This window comes from Polypterus senegalus, chromosome 1 (assembly GCF_016835505.1).
Source record: "Polypterus senegalus isolate Bchr_013 chromosome 1, ASM1683550v1, whole genome shotgun sequence".
In the NCBI taxonomy this organism is placed as follows: domain Eukaryota; kingdom Metazoa; phylum Chordata; class Cladistia; order Polypteriformes; family Polypteridae; genus Polypterus; species Polypterus senegalus.
The window spans coordinates 160,950,164-160,966,976 of record NC_053154.1 but is presented as its reverse complement, the minus strand read 5'-3'; the positions used below and the strand labels follow the sequence as shown (position 1 = coordinate 160,966,976).

Genomic DNA, 16,813 nt, shown 5'->3' with positions numbered 1-16,813 from the left:
CTGAAAGTGTAACACACACACTTAAAAGATTATTTTAACACTAGCCTATAAGGCTGAGTTTAACCCTGTCGAATTTACTAGGCTGACAAGTCGCACTGTGAACTTTACATTGGGACGCAGTACTTTTGAATCTTAAATACAACTGATATTAAAGTAAAAGACATCCTTTAGCATTTTACATTTTTGTAGATTTAAGGTTCGTTTTTAGGATATGTGTGGCGTTTGCATGTTCTCCTCTGTGCTGACTTGCATTTTTGGGATTATGTATTATTTATTATATTTATTAATTATTTCTAAATTAATTATATTTATTCATTATTTATTAATTAATTATATTTATTAATTATTATTTATTATATTTTTGAGTCTGTATGACTCCGCTCCTATCGCTACCCCAGACCCCACCATCAAAGTTTTGGGTCTTCTTCTCAAAGGGGCTATTACATGGTTCCGTTTGTCGGCCTATTATTTAAATTAAAGCAAAAAAAAAAAGTAATATTTTCCTTTCCAGTTCGTCTGCAATGACCTCTCTTCGTTGTGCTACTGCTGCTCTTCGTCCAGTTCAGCTATCCCAGTACGTTATTGTGTACGTTGGTTCTTTGCAATCGTTGCACTTCTTGCTGCCTCTTTATCCAGCGGTTTTAATTACTCTTAAAGATAAAAATGCCGAAGCTGTTCGAGGCGATACCCTTGGGGACCTTCCCCAAAAGAACTACCCAGAAAGAACCTTTAAATAGATCCGTATCCGGCTTTATAATGAAAAGATAACAGATTTGTAAAATAACGATGGCTTCATGATTTGATGAGTTGATGAGTTCAGGTTTTCGTGATCTGTTGTATACTGCTAGGTTGCTCTCTATAAATTAAAGCTGTCCATTTTGTTTACATATTTATAACATTTTGAAAGCCCCCAAATCGCATTGCGTATGCATGTAAAGGACCCTTCTCGTTGTCAAGTAACGGTTCACTGAGGAACTGCACAACCCAGTAACCGTAAAGAACCGTTATTTTTAAGAGTGCACTCGTCGCGCACGTCTGTGACTGCTGGTTTTTGTTGCAGTCTGTTTTCAGCATCCCTTTGTCAATTAAACTCATCGTTGGTTTATAATTTCTCCACGAATCTTGGGCTTTCTGAAGTTCATTTCTTCTTTAAAATCGTTTTAAAAATAGCAGTGAATGTAAAGAGATAAACTAAACTAGCAACGAATCCAACGATTAAGTGAAAAACCATGCCACTCGCTTACTTGAAACGCATGATTCAATGTTATGGTCGTCTGAACTTATTTCAACAGCAGGAACCTACCCTGAAATGAGCACCAGTCAGTCACTGGGTATACTCAATAAATACATTTTATTTTCATTTTATAGACTGACCACCCATTATAAATTATACTTCATTTTATATTCGTCTTCTTCTTCATCATCATCATCATCATTTTCTTCTTTTCAATATTATTTTTATTGTTATAGACAACTTGGTGCACGTTACTGATGATTGACCAAAGCCGGAGTACTTAGAGAAAAACCCATCACACCACACTTAAACGCACAATTCACACAGGTAGTGACACGGTTGGGGCTGCAACTCTCGCTAAACACTGCGACACCGCGCTATCCTGTTTAAAACCTGACAAACATCCAGTACGTTCATTCATAAACCTGACGGAGTGTAATTCATTGTTTGTCTGTGTCGAATGCTGAGACCATACCCACATCACAAAGCTCAAGGCAGGACAGTACGGCGCCCGCCGATCGCAGGTTTCCTCATTCACGCACCTAAGAGATCTTTTACAATAGAGATCACAACACGCGCGGATAGGCGAAGGAATTTGGGGACACGTGTGTCCTAATTACACATTGATCCACCCATTTTTTTTCAGCCTTGACTAGTCGGGGTCGCAGAGCAATTGCCCACCCCGTTAGCACTGGCTATGGATGCACACGGACCCCCGTATAAACTCGCACATGCCGGTTAATTTTGAGTTGCTAATTAACCGTATAATACATAAACAGAAGCTTAAAATGTGAGCGTGGTATTAGTTAAAAAGTCTCTAAAACAATGATCTGACCAGAATACACCGCAGCCCAGCCAAGCCGACAATAACTTAATAATTTCGCAGTCTGTCGTATAAGTGCAGCTACTGCTAACTGCGTATATTCAGGGAACCGCGTAGGTTCAATAATGTTATTAATTAAATTCAATATTTGGCTGATGATTTCGACACAGGTTTTTCGAGGAGTCATTGCTGTTCCATGTGTTACTAGTAACATGCAGAAATACTTAGCCTTCGCTCACTACTGCGCATGCGCGTGGACGCCGCTTTAATACACTCCAACTGTCGCTTTCAAGCTTTAGTGAAGAGACTCGTGTCTGAGTTGCAGTATCTCTGGACTTGGGTGATTTTTTTCCTTTATATCATTTCGTTATTATTTTTTCGATTATCGGACTATTTCAAGGTTTTTTTTTTTATTTAGTTGTTTAGCTACTTCTGAAGGAACTGTTTGGAAGAATGATACGCCTTCGTCAATTTCGCAAGGAACAATTTAATTTGCAGGACTTGTCGATCAGGGTGCGTGATTGAAAATGCAGTACTGACTGGCACACGGTTATTTCAAAATTACATTTTTATGGTACTTTTTTGTCATGGGGACTACGATATACAGTGAGAGAACTGCAAACCTTTTCATGCGTACTTGCCGTTCGAGAGGCTTTGCACACCTGTGCGCCCCAGCGCTTTCTGCTCCTGACTCCTGCACTCCTACCTGTTAGACCCCCTCTCAGCTCTTCGCCCCTCTCCCCCATGCCACAATGAGCACTTAGTGAAATTCCGGGATTGCTGACGGGCAATCAGGATCAGGATGTTCAACGACACTGTGTACACAAACTGCACCTTCAATTGCACATTCAACTGCTCTTTGTTGGACTCCGATTATTGGGATGCCGAATATCCGGTCAATCTTTTCCCTATCCCAGTTTTGACAGGCGTAACGGCAACTTGCATTTTCCTCTTCGTCATAGGGACTGCTGGGAATTTAATGACCATTCTGATCGTATCCAAGTACAAAGATATGAGGACCACGACCAACTTGTACCTGTCCAGCATGGCCTTTTCGGACCTGTTCATTTTCCTCTGCTTGCCCCTTGACTTGTACCGCATCTGGCGCTACAGACCCTGGAACTTTGGAGACTTGCTGTGCAAGCTCTTTCAGTTCGTCAGCGAGAGCTGCACCTACTCCACCATCCTCAACATCACGGCCCTGAGCATCGAAAGGTACTTTGCCATCTGTTTTCCGCTCAGAGCCAAGGTGGTCGTGACAAAAGGACGTGTCAAGGGAATCATATTGCTGCTCTGGGCGATTGCCTTTGCTAGTGCCGGACCCATATTCGTCCTGGTGGGTGTCAAACACGAGGATGGTACTGACCCATGGGAGACAAATGAATGCAAACCTACCGACTACGCAATTCGCTCTGGTCTCCTCACCATCATGGTGTGGGTTTCCAGTATTTTTTTCTTCTTGCCGGTCTTTTGCTTGACTATACTTTATAGCCTCATAGGAAGGAAGTTGTGGAAGAGAAAGAGGGATACCATAGGACCCAACATGTCAAGTAGAGATAAGAACAACAAGCAGACTGTGAAAATGCTCGGTAAGGCAGAGGGAAATGCGATCGCGCCATACTTATTTCATTTTAGTTTAGATTCACCACCGTAAACTCGGCGCTGATCATTCCATTAAAATCTTGGAGAAAATGTTAAGGTTTTCAAATTGTCAGTCCTACTTTAATTTTAATCAAAACTGACAAGCTCGATGTTAATATCTGCTTTTAAGGCATTTTAGCTCTTTCCCGACTGACGCATTATTCATTCTGAAGTTCTTGGATATCAGTATAACTAGTGTGTCTTTTCAAAACGTTTAGACGTTTTTAATTATGGAGTCCCACTTTTTATATCAGCGTCCCAGAGGAAAAACAGAGGCGAAAATCAGAACATATCCTGGGCGGGACACCACATGATCACGCAGGTTGGGGGTCGCCGCTGTGTGTGGGGGTGCCTGCGGTACCCCGTGTGGGCACGAGGGCACATACTGACTCCACAAAACAGGGAACCAGGGCTTGAGCGCGGGCAGATCCACATCATGATAAGGCAAACGTCCATTCGCCTTTTAAACCCGGTTGCCTATCCCAGCAAGCACCGGGAACAAGGCAGTAATAATCCCTGGATAGGGTGACAGTCAATTTTAATACATTGCACCTAATATCCATCCATCCATCCATTTTCCTAACCCGATTAACAAGAGTGTGGTGGCGAGGAAGTTAGAGCCAGTGCCAGCAAGCAACCGGCACAAGGCAGGGACAATCCCTGTTCAAGTCGCCGGTCCATCGAAGAGTGAACACACAGACACATCGGGGCCAAGCACCGATAAGAAAACCACTACATTAAGAATGTCCAAAATAACCCTTGTGTTGTAAATATTTTGTATACAATTTCCAAATCAGTTGCAAGATCGTTTGTTAGCCTTCAGCCAATAATATAGGCGGCAGTTAAGCTAAGCACTATACAAAGTATAGTGAAACTTTTATAATGCGTGTTCACAAAATATTTAACTGCATCTTAAAAACGAACGCAATTACAAACAGAAGTCTAGTCATTTATCAACTGATAAAAAAAAGAAAGTTTTGTCAAAAGTCAAAATGCATGACTGATGCGAGTCGGTATGAATGCACGCTGTCATACTACCCAGACATTAAAAAGTCGCTTCTGGCGACGCCACCAGTTCGTTAACTATCCATCTAACATCAATAGCGGCGTTAGATCTGCCAAGTAATACAGGCTGGGGATACAAGCGAAGGAGCCGTAAGAGCACCTGTGAAAGGAAAGCGACGATTCCGTAATCCATCCATCCATCCATCCATCCATCAATCCATATAAAATATGTTAACCGCATTTGTGAAAGCGATTGCTTTCTTTACGCGTACTTTATAATAATAATACTAATAATAATTCTTTGCATTTATATATTATATACCATTCTTTCTTTTCTTAACGCAAATCACTTCAGGAACAGTGGCGGCGTAACCAACCATCCCTTGGCGAAGGGACACTCCATCATTTGGTACACGCAGCTACTATAGGCAACGCAGATACTACAAGAATATGAAAAAAAGCAGGCATACATCAGCCGGTGTTCTTGTGGCTGCCTTGCACCCACCCGCTTGATTAATCCCATCTTTTGTTCGATTATACATCCATCCAGTTCTAGAGGCAAAGAAACTGGAGCCTATCCGATTACCTCATGAGAAAACATCTCATGGCACATTCGGGCGCCCATCGGGTCAATTTAGAGACACATTAACGTAACAGTCAAAATGTGGGAGTAAAACCCATATACATCGTGAAGACACCATGCCGACTCGAAGAAGTCGTACAGATTTTAAATCTGAAGCTGTTTGACCGCTGAACTAAGCACTGCGCCACTCTGTCTCCTACTTGTTTAACTCTGCACGAATTGTCAAGTTGAGGTCAAGTATAGAGCAACTATCCTTTAATTAGTTCAACCCCGCATAAACAATCGATAGGCGAGTTATGGTCTTGATGCTCTTCCAGCAGGAGCTGCTGTGGGAGAAAACGCGTTGATAAAAGTAGAGACTTTGCACACAGTGGCCGAGCCTGGCTTTGAACCAGGACATCTGGTCAATGTTGCGCAATGACCGGTATGGAAGACACCAAAACGTTTTCTTTGAAAATCCTATCCGTTGTAGCGATTTTAAAGTTACTTACATTTAAAAGCCATGTAGTGAGTATCGGCGGGTCGATATTACTAAAAAAAAAACATGTACAGCACTTTATGCGCGTTAACAAAAATATTTCAAACATGCAGAAATTCAAGTACGAACGAATACATACGACCGCATTTATCACCCGTCTTCGTAATGCGGTAATACAAGACTAACCAGTGCATATAATGGGTGGATGGAGTACTAGGCAGACGAGACATGCAGTCGTACATATCAGTGATTTTTAAAGCCTTGTGTTAAAACAGTTAATATGACAACAGAACATCTATTCACCCTTCAGTTTTCTAACCTGCTTGTCATTTTCAAACCCCAGTGGAGCAACACTGGGCACAGCCTCTGTGGGCTAAACGCCATTTACAGGACACATGTAATGTCACCAGTCACCAGTGGAGTTGCTTTTATTTTGAAAGAGAGGCACATTTTAGAGGAAAAGGCTATAAACAGTAAAGATCATTTATTTGTAAAATTTAGTATAGGTAAGCCACAGTACAATTGGTGCTTTGGCAGTTTATCCATTACAAATGTTGCTTCAGCATCCATGCCATTCTAGCCATTTACTGAATCCGCTTTGTCAGATTTTAGGGCAGCATCATAAGGCAGGAACCAAACTTGGAAAAGAAGAGACAATAGCACTAGTCACTGTGCCACCATGCTACCCTCAAGCACCCACGGGAGTTCAACAGCAAATAAAACCATTTAACCATTACTTTTTTCATCTTTTTGTGATGAAAGCCCTGTATTTAGCACAGAATCAGGTTGTGACAAACCTCTGCACCCACCGTAGCACTGCAGGACCGAATGTGAGGAGCCCTGCCTTAGATGAAGTTTTAGCAATGCTATTCCACTAATATGTTTTACGAACCGGATTGCTCCTTTTGAAAGCCCAGTGGTTTGAGTGATTTCAGTAAATGTTTGGCACAAGGCATTGCAATAATTGTGTGCATTGCTTGAGTGTTTGATCATCTTACTAAATTCTCTTAAAGAAGCCATTGCTGTCCTCCTTCCTTGTGAATGTGTGGCTTAAAGCACTTGCGTTAGCTAGAAACATGAAGTAAAATTTAATACTGTAATGTCATGTTAACAACATCACAAGCTAACAGATTACCAGTATTTTATGGAACGGTAAGTACTGAAAAAAATTATTCTTAATACAGATCTTCCCAATATGGGACCTGAAACTGGGAGAGATAGTGCAATCTATTTCCAAATATACTTCAATAATACAATACATATTGACAATGCATTTTATAACTTAATATACAAAACTACTTTAAAATTGCATTGTTGATGTACTATACTTGTTTGCTTCTGTATTTGACTAACATTACAGCCTCTTATCCATCAATAGAAATGGCATAGTCTGGCACCTTGTCATGATCCGTGCTGATTTGGAAATCGACTCTAGTGCACCGTACACCTGCACTTGATCATTAGACCAGTAAAATAATAGTTGGTTTTATGATAGATTATATGTAACACTTAACAAACCTTTTACTTAATTTAGTTTAGTTAGACTGAAGGCTCGTAACGGCGTAACAAACATGCCTGTAAAGCAAACAGTAAAATATACACAGAGAAAAGGTTAGGGTTCATCCGGGTAACTCCTTTCATTTTTAATGAAAAAAATGGCCGTTTGTTCCCAGAAACAAAACAAAGCGAAAAAAAGTTGTCTTCAGTCCGTAGTCAACACAAGTAAAGGCTCCGTGCTCCTCAATCGCCAGTCAGTTTGAGAAGCCACCTACCGGGAGTGCTTGGTATTATGAGATCAATGCAGGAAAAGGCGGGGCCTCCCTGGGTTTTTGTGGGCGGGGCTGAGCAGCATCCTCGAGCGGCTTTTCAGAATAAAGAGGAGGCACTGTTAGCGTCAGCGCCCCCTCTCGTCCCAGGGAATAACTGCTTACCTTGGCTGGTGGTCCCTATAATTGATTGCAGCTCTATTATATGTGGGATACTTTAAAGTAGCTTGTAAGGTAAGAAGTGACAAAGTGAGCCATGTCACTGTATGTTATGTTATTTAAGTGAAGATTACTGAAGGAAGGCTGTAAAAATATAAATTTAATGTTTACTTTTACACACCCAAACAAAATGTATTATTAATAAGACATAATTCCATTGTAATAACTGAACACTCAATGTGTGAGTTATAAGCTCAGCTTCCCTTCGACCCTACTCTGGATAAGTGGGTTTAGAAGATGGATAGATGGATTGTGTGAATGCTTTTTACTTTAAAATTAAGAGCAAATACTCAAAATAAAATTAAATTTCTTGCATAAAGATTCCTATCAGTACACCATCTCTCCATATTCTACTTACACCTATTCTGTAACAGGGTTGTGGGGAACCTGAGATAAGCAGTATTAAGCATGGGCAGGGAGCAGCTCTGGACAGGGTCCACTCTTTGTCACCCTCACGATGGGTCAATTTAGATTGACCAGTCAGTTTGCCATGCATGTCTTTAGGAGTGGATCAAACCCCAGTGAACAAAAGGAGAAGGCACCAACACTACATAGATAGTCAACAGGTTAACAAAGTGAAACCATATATCCTTATATTAAAAGACAGTACTTTGTTTTAGGGGGTGGGGGGAATCAGCAAAACTGACATGAGTAGAAGAAACCCCTTCATCCCTAGTATTTTATTAAAAGTCGCTCAGTAAAGAAGAACACACATACAGCCACCCCACTGGCACTTTAGAGCAGGTCATCCACCTGAAGCTAAGCTTGTTCTGGCACAGCCAGTACTTGAATTGGAGACCATCTGAGAAAAGCTACTGGAAGAGGTGTTGGTGAGGCCATAAGGAGGTACGTTACCTGTGGTCTGTGTGTGCACTGCAATGCTCCAGTTCAGTGACAGGGACACTGTGCTGCAAAAATGGCAATGTCCATTGGATGAGACATAAAACCGTGGCCCTGACTCTCTGTGTTCATAAAAGGTCCCTGGGCATCCTTCGTTAAGAGTAGGATGTATCCTGATGTCCAGGCTAAATTACCCAACATAGCCTCATCCATTTTGGTCCCCTTTCATCCCCAGTCCTTAATTTGTTTTATCTTTTTCACATCTTCAGCACCTAATAGCTAATGTGTGGTGTGTACGCTGATGCAAAATGGCTGCCGTCGCAACATCCAGGTGGGTGCTGCACATTGTTGGTGGTTGAAGTGGTTCTCCACTGCCTACGTAGAGTACTTTGAGTAGTGAGAAAAGCACTACTATTATGCAAGTAAAAATGACACTAATTAGCCATTATCTTAAGGTTTATCACCTTCTTTTAAAAGAAAAAATATGAAAATTAAAGTTCGTAATAAACAAAGGAAGTTAAAAGAAACAAAAAAGGCAGAACGTTAGTAGACTCCCCAACTCTGAAACCTGTAGCAGGGCTAAGACTCTCATAATCTAAAAAAGGAGTCAAACTTGCATTATTTTTGATTTGCAAAACAGCACAAAAAGAACTACAGCAAGGTGTCTGTTTAGACGTGGATCTGAATTAAAAACGAGATTGATTTTAAATTAAGAAACTGGATGGAACAAAAGCAACTGTAGAAGCAGGACTGCCTACTTAGCTTATTTTTCTGACTAGAACGTGTTTTATTATAGTTTATATTTTATGTAAAGTAAGTTACAATTTGAAAAGCAAAATGACACCAGGAGCTGCTTGCAGTCCACACTGATCGTAGCAGGTTTTAGTTTTTTTTTTCTACCGTATGCTCACATTATTATTTATCTTGTATTATAGCAACTTCTTTAACACAATCATGGTTTTGTCCTGCTGTGCAGAGAGTCAATTTAAAATGAATGCTTGTTTCTTTAGCAAAGATTTTCTAAAGTTCACATTCCTTTAACAAAATGCTATTAGTTTATATTAATATGCACTAAGCAGTGCAAAGCACAGCTGGAATGTTAATGGAATTAACTACCATGCACCCTTCAAATAATATCGAAAATAAGAAGTTGGGACAGGAAGCAGGTAGAAAATAGGCTTTAATGAGGTGCAGGGGTCAAAGCCTGAAACAGCATACATAATAAATGATGGGTACTTGATGTACTATGCAGTGTGACAGATGGGTGATGATATTTGAAGTCACAGTCCTGCACTCAGAATAACGCATTATTCCATTAACACTGCTGCTACTGCTGTTTCAAGTTTTCTCTTTCAGTTTTACACAGATCATTTTATTCTTACTAAGTAATATCTTTGTTTTCTTTCTAAAACTGCTCCTCTTCAGTTGATGAGCACATCTAGCTCAAATTATATTTAGTAGATGGGTCTCAAATGTGTACATTTATTCATGCTATCTTCCATCAGTTTTAGACATTTGACTAGGGGTGTCAAGCTCAAACCTTGGAGGGCCTCAGTAGCTGCAGGTTTTAATTCCATATATTTTCTTAATGAGTAACCATTTACCACTGCTAATGAAACATCTGTAGTTTGCTTTCATTTTAATTGACATGTTTTTAAGATAACGGTCCCTTAATTTTTTCTTTTTCTTAACTAGCAGCTAAACAATAATGAGTTATAAAGCAACATATCAAGCTAACTTGATTCAATTTGTAGCATTATAGCATCTTACAATACCTGTTTCAATAAAATATTTGAAAAGAATAAAAATTAAGGTCTAAAAAATATCGATCTGCACTGGTCCACAAAGTATCTTGATGATGATCTTTGGAAAAAGAAAAAAAATTGCGAAATGTCTAGTGGGGCACAATGAGAAAACAAAGAAATCCATAGAATTAAGCAGCAGATTTCATTAACATCAAGAATTGTCTTCTAATTAAGAAATTGGTTGGAGCAAAAATGGTGGTCCTCCAGGAAATGAGTTTGAGATCCCTGAATTTGCTGGGCATCTGTTGGCTCACTTGTTATTATTTGGCGGTTGGTTATCTGAGTCCAACCCACTACATCCTAACTACAGGGTCACGGGGGTCTGCTGGAGCTAATCCCAGCCAACACAGGACGCAAAGCAGTAAACAAACCCTGGGCAGAGCGCCAGCCCACTGCAGTATCTGAATCTTAATCGTCAATCGAAATCATTAGCAATAAGAACTGGCTACTTGTTAGGAAAGTTTTTGCAATGAAAACCTACAGCTACTTAGGTTCTGTGGTTAGTGACATTCATGAATTTGACAACGTAATGTGTGACCCTTCTTCAATTTTAGGAGCTGTTTCTGGAAAATACATGGCACAGGAAAGAAAAAGTGTTCTTTCAGCACAAAAAAGAGAAAATGTAAAATATGTATTATTTTTATATGTGGGGTATATACATGCACATTGTGGTCAAGTAAGGAAATGCAAGGTACCTAAAAGAATTTTGGGGCACCAGCCTGGTCAACTCCATTTATTTTTTTTATTATATTTATTTTTATATTTAATTATATTATTATTTTTAATTATATTATTATACTGCGGTGGGCTGGTGCCCTGCCTGGGGTTCGTTTCCAGCCTTGCACCCTGTGTTGGCTGGGATTGGCTCCAGCAGACCCCCATAACCTTGTAGTTATGATATAGCAGGTTGGATAATGGATGGATATATTATTATATTTAATTATATTTAAGAAAGCAAAAATAACAAAAAAGAGGCACTATGTGTGCCAATACTAAGTCTCAAGAGAAAGAAAGTCATTAGGCTTGAATAAAGTTTGAAGGTAGCTCTGTGCTGAGGTGCATTCAGTTTAGAAATGATCGCCTGCTTCCGGCAGCTGCAAGGTTTATATTCAGAGGACCAGAAGGGCTGGAGTCAGTTGCCCTCACAGGGTGTCTTCCCTGCTCTGTGGATAGAACATAAGAGGAGAAGTTTAGCACCATCACCTCCTCTTAACATTACATATCAGATCATACCACAGATTAGTATATTAAACGGAGAGTGGTCCAGAGGCACACATACTGTATGTGACTATATATATACTGCATGTAGTATATCACAAGTAAATTAAGTAATGAGCACACATTTGGGGACTTTTAAGTATTTTATATTTGTTTCATTTTGTCATAACGTGAAATAATTTAGTATTTTGAACAAAATAGAAAAAAGAGGAATATGAGTTGGGGTCCCAGAGGATGCCCCATTTATTGTGCCAATGAAAATAAAGGTACAAACTTGCCAAAGAACCACAATAGGACGTAGAGGCAAGTTAGCTAACAGATACAGTAATCTCTGTCTTGAGGAGCGGAAATTATTATTCCAAACGGCTACTTTCAGTCCTTTTTGAGGTTATATAGGCAGGCAGGCAGAAGAGGTGGAGTCAAGTTAATTCTCCTGGAAACAGAGCTGGTCAATTCATTAGGAAACATAGGTGGCTACTTAGGGCACTGTTTATGAAAGTTAAGAGGCACACACTCCAGAACCACATGAAATATGGACACCAAAAAGTGTTGTTTTAGTAATTCAAGAAGTTTAATAATATTTATGTTCTGTGGACAACGATGAGACTTGTGAAACTCATGATGCCCGCACTCTGGACTTTTACAAACCTCACACTCTAACCCCCATCCGCTCTCCCGTCACCAAGACCCAATGTGGGGCTCCATATGGGCTTTGACCAGCACTGCCCAGAAGTGACATCTTTGGTCTTCTAGCTGGTGTTCCTGTCTTCTAAAGGCAGAAAAAGAGAACAAGTAGTAATTTTCTATGTTACCCCTTTAACCTTCTCCCCATTATTCCCGTGGCCAGAACCCATTAGTAACTTGTGCCCAAAAGTAAGATTTAAGCGATCAATTCAAAAAGGTATACTTAAAGGCGAAGTTAATGCAAAAATAAGTAAATAAGGAAACTGTTCCTTCAAATTATTCAACAGAATACCTGAAATTAATGACAGTGTCCGTGGTCATTCTACTGTGCCTGCACATAAGGAGTAATCCAGTAGGTGTCCTCCATTTCCATTTAGTTCATTCTTATGATGCACACTTATCAAAGACAGAGTACATTGAGACTCAGGTATGTTATATTCCATACCATGCCATTTTGTAAGCCTACGTAATCCTGAGCAGGGTCGCCAGGGGGGCTGGAGCCTATCCCTGCAAGCATATAATGTAAGGCAGGAAAAATCTCTTGGACAGGGCACCTGTCAATCACAGAGGTACATTATACATAAGGAAATAAAGTCGTCTGAATAGGTGAAATGACGATGCACTGATTAGTGCTTCTGCCTCACACCTCCAGGGTCCTACTTTTAACTGCTGTCTGTGTGGGGTCTTCATGTTTTCAATATCTCTTCCAGGGTTTTCCTTTGGGTAACCTAGTTCTGAAAGTGATGCAAGTTGGGTTAATCTTTGACACTAAATTTCCCTGATGAAGGTTTGTATAAGAGTATCTCCTGTGATGGACAGTTGTCCTATCTATAGTTAGTTCTGTCCTTGTGGCCTTTGCTGCCCAGATAGAATCCTGAACTGCATTGAAAGGGTTTGATACTGCATGGATGGATCTGCATGAACTTAGTGGAACTCCCAGTTTGTTCAAACACAAATTCCAGTTACCAGCTGACAGAGCAGTCTTTAATGATGAACTGCATATCTGACCTGAACAAACGTCCAACGTTTTTTTACTTTGTTTAAGAAAGAAATGATTTTCTTTCTAATGTTCAGCTGGAATTCAAAACATCTACCATAATATGTCTAATTGCAGACGATTGTGGATGTTTTGCAGCCTATGTGCATATTTACCTTTGTTATGCTGCAATAAAACACTGTATTTTAGGGTTTTACAGGACTTGGCTCTGCCTTGGTGCAAAAGAGCAAAAAGAAAATGTAACATTTCAGCTTATGCTTGATTGTATTATACCATACCATTCACAGCCCCACGGAATCCAATTAAGGGTCACAGCATTGGGCTGAAGGTAGAAACCAGCTCTGGGCACACTGGGCACATACAGAAAAGACAATAATAAGGTTGCCAGTTTATCAAACTTGGATGTCTTTTGAGCATGTAGGAGGAAAAGCCACACAGACATGGGGGAGAAAGTGCAACCTCCACACAGAGAACAACCAGGCTTGGGTTCAAATCCAGGGTGGTGGATCTATGAGGCATCAGCAGCAGCCAGACTAACATCTGTGCTTAATTTTAAAGATTGTTGATTTATTATAAACCAGTATCTTGACTTGAGCATTCATAGTTTTCATACCCTTTCTCTGTATGTTTAGCATTCATTTGCTCGGAGGTTGATGCGCTTGCTGCTTTCTGAGCAGCTTTACTTTTCTCCACCCTAGCGGCCGCTTCTTCTCTTCTTTCGTCAGCATCTTTTTGCGTTAAAACTGATTGTCAGTGTTTGTGTTGCAATTACTTAGTACGTTTTCCTTAATTTTTCAATTAAGCTGGCACTTAAGTCTTCAATCTGCATCAAGAATGATTTAAAATATGAAGAGGTAGGAGAAGTGACTGCGAAGGTGATACGGATGAGAAGGTGCCCATACGCATGCGCCTCACGGCTGCCTTGATTGTCACTGCCAATTCTACAATAAAATAAAAATAAAAGGAGGAATAACCTTGGATGTCAATCATCACCCAGAAAGCGGATAGTAGACGTCACGCAGTATATGTGTACCAAATTTCAGGTCAATAGTTCAAACGGTTTGCAAGCTACAGGTGATTTAAAATCCTGGACAGACAAACGGACAGCCACAGTAGCGTATTATATAAGATGATACAAATTATGACTTGTCAGGTCTTTTTAGAAATGTCTATTCTGTCCAGCATCTAACATTCTTAACAATAATTTACATCATTGAGAGTCTTCTGTGAGTGTCCTTGCTGCCTGGTTATATTGCTATATCTTCTCACACATGTATATATTATTTTTATGTTATATGTACTGTACAGTATATTATATAGATATTGTATATTTATATATTAGAAATGTTATAACCAATACATTTATCACTTTCTTTTTTTGTTTCTTTGTTTGTTTGTTTCTTTCTCTTTTTTAGCGGTGGTAGTATTTGCTTTCGTTCTCTGCTGGCTGCCATTCCACGTTGGACGATACTTGTTTTCCAAGTCATCAGAAGCCAACTCATTGGAGATGTCTCAGATGAGCCAGTACTGCAACTTGGTTTCTTTTGTGCTCTTTTACCTTAGTGCTGCCATCAACCCCATCTTGTACAACATCATGTCGAAGAAATATCGAGTGGCTGCTTGCAAGCTCTTTGGACTGAAGCAAACTCCCAAAAGAACGGCATCCACCATGAAGGATGAGAGCTCCCCAGGTTGGACAGAGTCTAGCATTAGCACGTGATGGGGGAACAGAGGACCAGTGCTTTGTTTTTCTCTTACAAAGATGATGTGTGCCAAAAAGCCATAAAAGTACCAACCACTGGTTTTACTGCTCTTACTACTACACATGCATGTAACAAGAACCATTCATAGGCTGGAGAGGTAAACCATGTAAAACTAACAGGTAATTGGGGAAGATCGATGGCGTACATAAAGTTCACATTGGACATTTCTGAATGTGCCTCAGTTTAGCCACAGTCTAGTCTGATGGCTGGTCAAGTGGAAGGCAGTCACTGTGTACTTTAGGAGAAGAGATGTTTGTTGGCGGTGTACTGTAGGCCCACATAGGTTGTGGATTGTTTCGTCAGCAATATACCTAACCTGACCTGGGTTTAGACTGTGCCAAACTATTTTGAATGCTATATTTTTGGATAGAAACAATATGAAAAAGTTCTCTTTCAAAACTAAAACCAAACAGTGATGTGCCCATATCTTTTTTTGGACCGACACAATTAATAAAACACAAAAAAGTTAATTTTATTGTGCCTTCATAGGGTGAACACCACCCTAAGGCATCTCTGCAGTAAAGAAGGACAACTGTTTACATATATTTACATATATATTTTTACAACTGGAGCACAGGCAAGTTAAATGACACACTTAGGATCACAGTACCATACAAATGGAAAGCCATCAGCATTATGAAGTAAAGTCCAAAACCTGAGCCAACTGGAAACACCACCAGCTTAATTAAAAAGGAAAAATTCTTGGTAAGAACACTAAATGTATTAAAAGGTGCGCACCCGTGTTTTACATAAAGCATACATGATTAAGTATATAAATGTTTAAACATTATTCTGAACTAGCCAACCCGCGGCATACTATATGCCGCATAATCAGGCCGGTTTTTTAATTATTTTTAAGCACAGGGAGAAAATTAACATTTGAAAAATCGGAAATGTAATAAATCAGCAAGAAAAGCAACATTGTAACAATGCACGGAACGAACCAACACAGAATCGTCTGTGCGGCGCTCAGGCGCGGAGGGTGGAACAGGAGGAGAGGAGAAGGACGTCCACTCTGACTGCTTCCGTTATGCTAGTCTGCTGATTTCTCGTCCGGTATGCACTGCATGCTCATGTGTCCACTTCCAACTTGTCACTCGAGTCGTTGTCATCTGTGCACAGTCCAGATGCAGCTGTGACTCACGTAGACTTTTCATTGCTCTGTGCGGTTTTGGATGCCTTTCTATATACAATCAACCAAGACACCCGACCACAGTGGTAGCGAGGTGGGAGGGCAGTGTGTACAAAGTGCAGGAGCATCTAAGAAGTTGCATGTTTGTCGCGGATGCGAAATTCTGTATATAGTGTGTAAAACAGTTTGCTATGGTGCATGCAGTCGTGCGTCGTAACCGAAAACTCCGTTTTTAAAGACTGGTTACTTCATTGTGTATACGACTGTAGGTGAATGAAAAGATGTAACTCTGGAGAGGGCAACATACAATACAGCGTTTTACATGCTGCATACAGCGATTCACATTCGCGACAAATTGTTTTACACGCTGCATACAGCGATTTACATCCGCGACAAATATGAATCTTCTTAGATGGTGCTGTCGCGTCCACCCGCGCTCTCGAAGCACACACACTCCCTGGTCATGTGACCGCTCGCAAGAGCAACTAACAGAGACCCGGCCACCGAGGGAAACCCCTCGGAAACTGTTTTACACGCTGCATACAACGATTCACATCTGCGACAAACAAACTGTTTTACACACTGCATACAGCGATTTACATCCGTGACAAACATGCCTCCTCTT

General features: G+C 40.3%; 1 protein-coding gene across 1 annotated transcript; it reads left to right on the top strand.

Annotated features, from left to right (window-relative positions):
• Positions 1–2,442: 2,442 nt before the first annotated feature.
• ghsra (growth hormone secretagogue receptor a) lies at positions 2,443–15,892 on the top strand. Its single transcript, XM_039741451.1, has 2 exons — positions 2,443–3,646; positions 14,709–15,892. The coding sequence occupies exons 1-2, from the start codon at positions 2,860–2,862 to the stop codon at positions 15,011–15,013; spliced, it is 1,092 nt and encodes a 363-aa protein (XP_039597385.1). The 5' UTR covers positions 2,443–2,859; the 3' UTR covers positions 15,014–15,892.
• The last annotated feature ends 921 nt before the right edge of the window (positions 15,893–16,813 follow it).

Coding starts and splice junctions, on each gene's coding strand:
- ghsra (XM_039741451.1), top strand. CDS start 2,860: ATGTTCAACGACACTGTGTACACAAACTGCACCTTCAATTGCACATTC. Junction 3,647..14,708: donor GCAGACTGTGAAAATGCTCG/GTAAGGCAGAGG, acceptor TCTCTTTTTTAG/CGGTGGTAGTATTTGCTTTC.